The sequence below is a fragment of the Corvus hawaiiensis genome, chromosome 5, assembly GCF_020740725.1.
Source record: "Corvus hawaiiensis isolate bCorHaw1 chromosome 5, bCorHaw1.pri.cur, whole genome shotgun sequence".
NCBI lineage: Eukaryota > Metazoa > Chordata > Aves > Passeriformes > Corvidae > Corvus > Corvus hawaiiensis.
The window spans coordinates 19,522,990-19,533,105 of NC_063217.1; the positions used below are offsets into that span (position 1 = coordinate 19,522,990).

The 10,116-nt window shown below is 36.2% G+C and overlaps 1 protein-coding gene across 3 annotated transcripts in view; it reads left to right on the forward strand.

The window, feature by feature from the left end:
* The window catches only part of TBC1D19 (TBC1 domain family member 19), a 53,699-nt gene extending 49,383 nt beyond the window's left edge, over positions 1–4,316 (forward strand). For all 3 annotated transcript variants that reach the window (XM_048304817.1, XM_048304819.1, XM_048304820.1), the window contains 4 exons: positions 956–1,047; positions 1,790–1,905; positions 2,732–2,802; positions 3,796–4,316. In XM_048304817.1, the coding sequence (XP_048160774.1) occupies positions 956–1,047; positions 1,790–1,905; positions 2,732–2,802; positions 3,796–3,870 (354 nt within the window). In that variant the 3' untranslated portion in view covers positions 3,871–4,316. The remainder of the gene's footprint in view (positions 1–955; positions 1,048–1,789; positions 1,906–2,731; positions 2,803–3,795) is intronic.
* Positions 4,317–10,116: the final 5,800 nt, after the last annotated feature.

Genomic DNA, 10,116 nt, shown 5'->3' on the forward strand with positions numbered 1-10,116 from the left:
CTCACTTTCATTGAAGACATGTAAATGGACTCTGAACTATTGTCTGGGGTAAAGGGACTAAAATATATGTATAGGGATATTGTTTCAGTGATACCAATTTAGTGTCTGTTTCTTTAACTGAAGTATCTTGCTATGACAGCACATGCTTTTTAGTACTACTAGATGAGTTTAAATAATGTGGCTGTTTGTGACCAGGACCAGCTGTCTTGAATGTACAACAGTTGTAAAAATTGGCTTGTCTTCTATTTGTGAAGAATAAAACAGAGTAAATATTTCTTTTTTCCTTCAAAAAGTGCTGAAGAGTTACATTGCTTTTTGAAAATATTTCCTGGTTAAAAGAAAATCCTTTTCTTGGTATACCATTTAAAGGCTATGTATTGTGCTTTCCATCTTTAATAGCAGAGAAAGGGGTCAAACCAGAGTCTATTCATTTCCATGGTAATTTTTTAAACAATTTTTAACGTGTTTATGTTTAACTATTTTTGTAGTTATCCCTATTGCTGTTTGGTTTTACTTATCAAAGAGATACTTTTTCTTACATCCTTTATTTTTTAGTGCAACTGAAGTCTGTTTCATCAAAGTAGAAATATTTCAAGTAGATCATATTATAATAACCCATTAAGTACTTCAGCCTTGACATACAAACACCATAAGTAACTCAGAGCTGAAAGGGACTAACAGTACATATTATGTTGCTAATACATACACAGATGTAGTGGTTTGGTCCAAAATACTCATTACCGTTCAACCCATGACAACAGAATTGCAGGAGCAAGGCTGTAGTGACTGAAGGTATTAGAATTGCTTGTGCCTTTCTCACCTGAGTTGAATATTATATCATTAATAGTGTTTTATTGCTTGAATTAAAAATTCCTGCACACTTACATGGTGATACTGTTTTCTCAGATTTGACAGGATGAGTGTTAGTATTCAGGATATGATCTTGTTTCCTTAGGGCATTGTATCATTGTGCTTGCTTTTTGAGACTCTTCTACAAACCCATCTGCCCCAGCTCTTCTATCACCTCCGAGAAATCGGAGCTCAGCCGTAAGTACTTCTTTCTGACTTGTTACAAGTATTGCACATTCATCATTCTGAAAATGCTGTTCTGCAGTATTTTAATTTAAGATCTATGAGAAATTACACAAAAGTATAAACATCAGTGTGCCATTTTTCCTTGAGAGTCAGATGCAGTGCTTTGTCTAACCTGCGTATCTGTGCTTCATGCATTTCTTCTGTATGCTCTGTGAAAAAGAAATTTATTCTGTGAGAAATGCTCTATGCTGCATTATTCAGCTAAATTTCAGTAATTCATGTTGGATCTGATGGAACTAAGGTATTTCCTAGGGGACAGAATACACAGAGATGTGTTAGTTGCTGCAGAAGGTACTGGAAGGGGCGAGAGAGCAAGAGTCATTTGATAGTGAACTCATGGTGCCAGGCACAACAGAACCTGAAAACCTTTTTGTCTTAATTGGTATCCATCTTAATAGCATAATAGCAGAAAGGATGAAACATAGAGGGTGATAATAGCTGAGGATCACTCTAATGTGATTGTTTGATCAGAATGATAATGAGAATGATGTTAGTACTTTATCAAATGAGATGCTAAATAGTTTTATGATGGCTGTTGCAAATTAAAATATTGATTATTACTGCAGCAAGAGAAAATGCTTGTTCTTCCTGGAAGAGAAATGTGGAAGTACAATGAAATATTTTCAATTTATAGACAATCCAATCATTATGGGAGGCAGAAATATAATAACCATTGTTTGTCACTTGCTTGCAGGCTACGAATTTCATTTAAATGGATGGTACGAGCATTTTCTGGTTATTTAGCTACAGACCAGCTCTTGCTTCTGTGGGACAGAATCCTGGGATACAATTCTCTAGAAATTCTTGCTGGTAATAGAATTACTTTTACAAAACATGTGAAGTCTGTGTTAATGTAAGGCAAATACATGTTAGCTTCAATGTATTTTGTGATGAGAAGAAAATGGTTGCTCTTTGAATGAAGACAGCAGGTTACATATGTGTCGAAGCATATATCATCTAGAAAAATGGAATTGCATGAGTACTGCATCTTTAATAAAAAATATGTCAGGTAATTTGTTTTTTTATGGAAATGCTCAAAAAATGCTAAGTGCTCTCTGAACAGAACATAAGATGTTCTCCCAGCTTCAGTGGTAGTGGCAAATGAATTCATCACCTTTCACAAAATACAAGATTCATGTTATTTATGGCAACTATTTCTACAGTCTTAAAGCAATTGAGAGTCCCCTGATTTTGCTGGATTTCTGCCTTTGAAGTGGCATCTTTTAAGACACTTTGAAAGTTTTGTAGTTAAATAATGTCCTCATATTTATGAAGGTTCAAGATGGAAGTTTTAAAGAAAACATGTATCTTCAGTTGTGTCAGTTTTTAAATACAAAGTAGGTGAGTAGAAGAGAAAAGGTTTTGGTTCCATTTGTACATACAAGACAGCTTGTCCCTTTTAATTAAAAGCTAATCATCTTAAACTCAGGCATTTTCACTCAGACTTTTCTGAAAGAATGTTGTGTTTTTCCTGTCTGAAAGAGTGGTCAAAGAAACTCAAACCCAGCCACCTGTTGTATATTATTCTTCAGAATCAAGATAATTAAGCTAAGTGAAAATTGATATTTTATATCAAGATTAATTCTAACCACCACTTATCAGGTCAGAAATTTAAATATTGGACATTTTCTTTCAGTCCTGGCAGCTGCTGTGTTTGCTTTCCGAGCAGTCAACCTGATGGAGGTGACATCACTGGCTGCAGCTGAAGTAAGGATAAGTTTCACTTGGAGGAGATTGAAATAGTTTCTGATGCTTTGCCAATAAGAGTAACTTAAGCTTCACATGGCACATGGTGCATAGTGCAAATCTTTCTGTCTAAATTCTTACCTTAGGAAAAAAATCAGGAAATTGTGAGCATGCATTATGTGTACATAATGCTGTTTTTCTGGAGTAAAAGGAAATAAAGCATATTTGCAATAAAAATGCAGTGTTATACAATTATTTTGTACAAATAGGTTTTTTTTCTTTTTAATATATAATCACTGTTAGTGGGATATATTGTTTTTGCAATATTGCAGAGGTTTGTACCCTTTTCCTCTGTACATTTTAGTTGCTTCTGTTCTAAAAATTACAAAAATTTTACAAGATTAATTTGGCAACGTGAATCTGAAATTTCACTGTGTGTACTGTCACAGGAAATGAAGAAAAGGAAGTCATTAGGATGAAGATTACTATTATTTATATCTAGTAACTTATTAATTTTTTTTTTCAGATATATGGGGATGGATTTTTTTTCCAGACTTTGAGAGTTTGTGATCAGTTTCTTTGGCTTTTTTAAAACATACTTTCAGGAGAAGACATTGATTATTTGAGGCATTACATTGGACTTACTTCACAAGTACTAGCCAAGCCACAGGATAAGGATTCTTAATTCCCAATTATTTTTAGAAGCAAGTTGAAATGTTAGACCCCTTATTCACCCATGATGCCGTGTATATTTGAAGTAAGGCTAAAGGCTAAAATTAAGTTACTTGGGTACTATACATTGGGTAAATATGTTTTTTCTTTGAAATGTTAGAATGAAAAATTATGCAATAAGGTACTAACATAAACCAGTATAATTTGTTTCTAGTCATGTCCAAATCTGATTATTGGCAGTATTGTAGTCAGTATTTGAATCTTTTCCTGACTTCTTAACTTGCTTTAAGGAAATTTGGTTCAAATGCCAAGTTTAACAAGCCTTTTTGATTTTCATCCTAGGCTGTACTTGCTGACCTTTCAACCCTGAAAGTTATGCCTCTTCTTCAAATCTTCTTGTTTGCTACAGTCACTTGATCTGCTTCAACAGTACCACATTCCAGGTTTTCTGGAGGGAGAAGCTAAGCATCAACTATGCAATGTCTGCATAAAACCAAAATTAAACTCCATGTATAAAATCAACTTAGAAATAATTACCTTAATATTTTCTAACTGGAAAAAATAACTTTGCACATGATTGTGTGAAGTGCATGCTAATGAATTTCACTGTAAAAGCAATGGTTATTACTTGTACATTGAGAATGACTACTTGTACAAGTAAACAATATGAATCACTGTCTAAAATGCATGTAATACTAAAGTAAATGTAATTAGTGATCTGAGTTTTGTGATGTTATTGTCAGAGTTGTAAAAGCTCTTATTCTTTTAATATGAAATTACTTTTTCAGGCTTACAGCTTAGAGGATATCAGCTCCAGTACTGTCAAGTGAGAAAATAGAAAATAAAGATACTTTTACTTGCAAGATTATTTTTTTCTTGTTTTCTAAGGAAAAGATGGGGTCATCCATCAGTTTTGCTATCCTTATCTTATTTATTCTTTTCACAGAAATTTTCTCCATGTTCTTTCTCATGTTAACTGCTCCTGTTTATTCTTCTCATACACAGAGATGTGGTCACGCATTTCCTGTTCATCTTTGGTTAGGTATACAGCTGTCTCAGGTGTCTGCTGAACTTCTACCCAGAGTCCCATCAAAGGCATAAAATATGTTCCCCTGCAGAGAAGGCCTGAGCATAGCTTCCTTCAGAACCTGTGGAGCCAGTCCTTGCATGAGACAAAATATTCCCCTGAGAATGATGCCAAGAGTCCTTTCGCGGTGCCCCACACCCTCTCTGGGAGAGCAGTGCTACGCCTTTGACAGTGTTCCAGCCTCTGTTATTCAACAGCTCAGGCTTCAGTGCAAGAGCCCTGCTCGTATTGATGTGTGATGGGTTGTCACTACAGTCAGGCTGGCATCATCTGTTTGTGAGGTCTTCCTCACAGAGTTTGTTTGATTTGTTTAATACAAAGTTGGAATCAATAATCTGATTTGAGTAAGTATATCTTAACACCTGAAAAAGGCTCTAAGTCAGATAACCATGGTGGGTTATATAGTGACTGCATTTGCAATAGGACTTCTGTCTTTGCGTGGTTTATGTACATGTACATGCTTATGTACATGTAGTTGTCATTATTTGTCATACTGAGTGTGAATCAGTGATACATGAATCCTTCATAGTTTGCTCAAAATTTGACAAGTGATCTAAGCTGTAGTCTCAGATAGGGTTATGAGCTTTATGTCTGTGAATCTTATTGTCTCTGTCAGGGTAATGTAGTAGAAACTTACTGAGCTAGTAAATTTATAAGGCTAACTTATAAAAGGTGAAGTTGTGGACTCGGTAGTATCACTTCCTATATAAAGAACGAAACTGCTTAGCAGATATATAGCAGTGTGAGAATATTTGGGGAAGTTTTGCTCTGGATAACAAAGAAAACAGATGTTTTCCTTAATATTTGCAAGAAGTAATTTTAACTGTTTAATGAGAGGCTTTTCTATGGCATTTAGTTTTTAAAAAGACATGCGACAGCTTTTATCCTTTACAGCAAGTATTACCCTGTTTTATATATGGGAAATGAAGGCACAGAAAGATTAAATGATTTGCTAAAGATTACAGAGTAAATTCCTAAAGGAGGTGAGCAGTCTCTCCTCTCTTGAACTTCTGTTTACATTTCTGGTTACTCAGTTTGTGTATTAACCACAAGATCTTATTTCATCTTCAGAACAACACATAATATACATCTACCTCTAAAAATGCAGCATTTTGCAGTTTTTAAAATCCATAAATTGGGTAGCAGTTTAGAAATTATAATGTTACAAAGCAGTCACAAGGATTGTGGCTCAATAAGGTCATTACAAGGTTACCATGGTGTTCTAAAGAATTAAAAGTATTTACTAAATAGCAAGGGAGATTCCCTACAGGCCTGCTGACCCTCTAATTCCCTTTGCTTTGTGCTAGCACATGGTGCAGAATCCGAACAGTACCAGATTGGGATTTTGAGCAGTATTTTCTCTTTTTCATTTTCAATAAATTTGGAAATGCTATAAGTAGGCAGAGATAGAGACTGTTGGAATCTTGTTTGAACAAGCAGTTCTGTGACTAACAGAATAAGGTCTGGTTTTATCTCCCATCTCCCTTGCATCCCCTCCACCTTCCCCACTGGGGTACTTAAACTGTTCCTGACCTGCACTGGTGTTTTCTTGATGACTGGACAGGGAACCTTGTGCTCTGGAGCTCATGAGGGTCTCCACGCACCTTTTTATATACCGGAATACTGAGCATAAGTGCTTAAAATGAGATTAAGATGAGATTAAAAAATGAACTAGATCCTCACCTTAAGCTTCAACTATATTGTTAGATTTTTATATATTTTTAAAAATTTATTTTAAAATGTTGCTTTGACTGAAGTGGTGTTGTTTTCATGTTTCCTTCAGTTACTCATTTAGTTCTAGCAAAATACTCTTTCAGATTCTGGCTGATACTTGTATTTTTAATCTCCCTTGCTTAAATAGTACAAATTCAATTTTTTTGTTAATATTAAAATGATTGGTTTCTATCTGGCAGCTAGATACTTCTCTTGTATACATAGGTAGTATCAATTATTTAAGTTTTAATTCTTTAACTTTAGAGATCAGTTCAAACTTCTTGACATCTGTAGTCTGTCATTTGACTTCCAAATTCGTAAAACTCCTTTTTAATTTTTGCTGTTTTAAGTAATGGCCAGATGGGGTTTTAGAATCATATCTAAATTGATAATTGCATTGGTTTAAACAGGCTCAGCTTAATGTCCAATGGCTCAATTTAGTCAAATTGTTTTGGTCTGTTCCTCCCTATCTGAAATCGATATAAACAGACATTTCAGTACAAGAATGAGTTGTCTCCATATTTGCAGATAATGATCATATTTTTTGCTGCTTACCTTAGGATTCTGGCGATGGGCTGTCAAGGGTTTCTTGTAATGTCAAATAGACTGTTGTAAAAATGCAAAAGTAAATAGTCTAGTCTAAAAATGTACCCAAGTTATCTTCCTTCAGTACTTCCAAAAATATGTTGAAGCTCAAATCTTGATGGCTGGGTCACGGAACAACTGAATAACTAGAACAGTTTATAATTTTTAGTGGATTTTTTTTTTACCATAGTAACAAATTTTATTATGGGAAATGTTGAGAGTATGAAGACCATAAAGCAGTTAGATATCCCAGTAAAGGGAAAAAGCTGCAAGGAGTCTCCAGTTAAAGAAAAATTTCTACTTGTTGCCAGAAAACAGCAAAGAAAATATGCTGAAGCTTGCACCTATTTTACTATTTTCTGATGAATTTTATTAAATGCTTCCAACAAGACTGAAGGGATTCCTTGAAACAGAATTGCTGTATAAGGATCAGCTTGGGGAAGGCAATACAATGAGCTGTTAATTAACAGTAAAATAAGCATTTTATAAAAGATATTGAAATATAGTGCAAAACTGAAGGGCTGTTATCTTGAGAGAGGAAGAGGAAGAGCCTTTCAACATATTTTAACAAATCAGTAAAATATTCTGTCCAGTATTTTATGTGAGGAAATGGGGAGGGAGGGGACGGATGCAGCTGGGGCGATGGGAGCTGCTGGGTGCTTCCTTTTCCCTCTTTTCCTCCAGGCCATTTCTGTCTGTGCCTGGCTGCTTGCAGGTGCTGGACCAGCAGCTTCCATCCTCACAGCCCACACAGGAAAGGCAATTAGCTGAAGCACATATTTGAGATCAACAGAGCTTTGTGTTGCCCAGCAGCTCCAGCAGGTTTCCTCCAGCTCCAGGAAGCTTGACCACTGGGCAGGGAATGCAGCAGGGCCAGGGCCAGGGTGAAGGTGAGGGCCCCTGGGAATGGCGGGCAGAGGGGCATTAGCCAGCCTTCCCGTTGGAATGGGCAGCACCAGCAGGAGAAACAGCCCCTGTGAATGATTCCCCCTGCAGCGGCCATAGGAGTGATACTGGGTATCATTCTTGTGGATACTTTCAGAAGAAGTGCTGAAGGACAACTCCAGTGCTTGGGATTCAGGGTTTATTCACAGCTTTAGGACTCAGTACAGAAGGGAAAAGTACCCTTCTGGAGGCTTCAGGCTTTTAGCACATGGTTGTGCTTGTGGTGAGGGGCTGCATGTCTGATCTGAACCACTTGTTGCAGCAAATAACTGTGGAATAATCTGAAATCTCTAGAATCCAGAGGTTGTGTGCTGCAATTTGAAATCACTGAAAGATTTTTTTTTCCTGTACACTTCATGCTCAGCTTCTTCAGTATCTTAACAAAATTGCTAGTGCAGGGAAGATCATTTTGATCCAGCAGTGTGACAGTTGTGCTCTGCTTTAAAACAGTGTTAAAATATCTCATCTTAGTATTTTTTTAATTAGGCAATTAATAGTATGCCTACCACATTATGGCATTACTGGCCAATTATGCTTTGGGGAAGCATCTCGGGATACTTGTCTTTTCTGCATAGGACACAGTGCAGCACAAGTCAGCAGTTATTAATGGGGACAGAAGGAGTCTGTAGGGTAGGACAAGACGTTTGTCTTGGGTTCACCATGCGTTGTGAGACTGCAACACATAAGCAGTGGTACTGCCATCTGACCGTGCTAAATACTAACCAGGGATCAGCCTTAAAATTATACAAGGGGAGAAATACTGCTTTTTGAGTCTGTGGTTCACCTGATTCTGTGTCCTGTCAGACATTGCTGGTTACAGGAAGTGACCTTGAGGTTCTCTGAAGAAGGTTGCAGAGGGGCCTCCATGGGCCCACATTTCAAAATCAGCATGTTGTCGATGTTGGACTACTGATATGTGCAAACAATTATTTCTAGAGAATTGGCTTTATGGAGGACCACAGTGCTTTGCCAAATTACATTGTGTTTGGCTGAACAGTTTGAACAAATTGATTCTTTTGGAATTATGACCAAAATAAATGGCCTATTTAACAAAAGAGTTAAAGACACAATTTGTGCAAGACAAAGCACGTGACCAATTTCTGTGCTTTGCTTTAAACAAAAAAGTCTGTATCATGTTGCTAAGAGACAAGTTGGAATCTGATAGCCAACGACAAAATATTATGTTTTATCCACCTAATATGTTTTAGTAGGTATCTGATTGTTCATTTTATTCAAGAATCATGTTCTCTGAGTGTTACATTCTGTGGGGTTTTTTTCTGAAAAGATCTGTTTAGGATAGTTATAGCCTAATAAGTCCAATTATAAATAGTAAATCGGCATAAATATATGTTATAAAAAGCAATAATATTTAATTTTCTATGTGTTCAGTACTATTTCTTATCTAAATTTTTTTGATAATAAGTCTAGTGTCACAACATTTTCCCTTTTCTCCCTTTTTTTTCCAAGTGCATCTGGGTTACAAAAACATAAGCATTGCTTTGAAGCCCAATTGTGGTTCATTAATGTTAACATGAAGTTCTAACTGTGGAAAACTGGCATAGTTACAGCTTGTGAAGAAAGTTCCAATTGCTAGCAGCACTCACGTTACTGGTGAAGTTCTCTCCATGGTTCCTGACCTTGAGACATAATTAGATGTTTTATTTTAGTTTGTAATACATTCTAACTGTACCCGGTTCCTGAAGGCATTACAGCTAACTGATAGACATGGGAAAGTGGTGTTAGGAGTATTAATACCCCTCACCATTAACACAGAGGCAGGAGAGCCCAGATGCCACCTCTGCCTCATGCTCACAGAATGCACTTCCACTGTGGGGAAAACCATCCTTGAAAGAAAGGGCGTGTGGAAAAAGGTGCTCAAATGCTGTAGACTGTGACCTCTGCAACACAAAAAGTGATCATTTGCTATTTGTAATTTTAACAAAGTATGCTTTCTTCTACTGACTTTATATTGCATCTTTATTCAACAATTAGGGTTTTTTTAATTTTAAAAGCTTGAGTAAGTTCTGTTAATCATACAAAAGATAAAATGTCTTTTTGATATGTTTGTATAAATTTTGAAATTCTTACTTGTACTGCTAGACTTTTCTGTTCCAGAGCTTTATCTTCTCTTTTCTCTTTTTGCAATCTTCAGCAAATATCCTTACATAGTTTTTATCTAATCTGGGTTTCCGTCTATGTGAATTACAGTTTACAGAAAATAGGAACCTTTCTGATTAGGGTTCTTCTCCTCCCCTGAGAAATATGTTTCTATTCTGTTACAAAGAAATCCTGGAAAATCTTTAAAGATTTGGTGTCAGTCCATTCCTGCATTA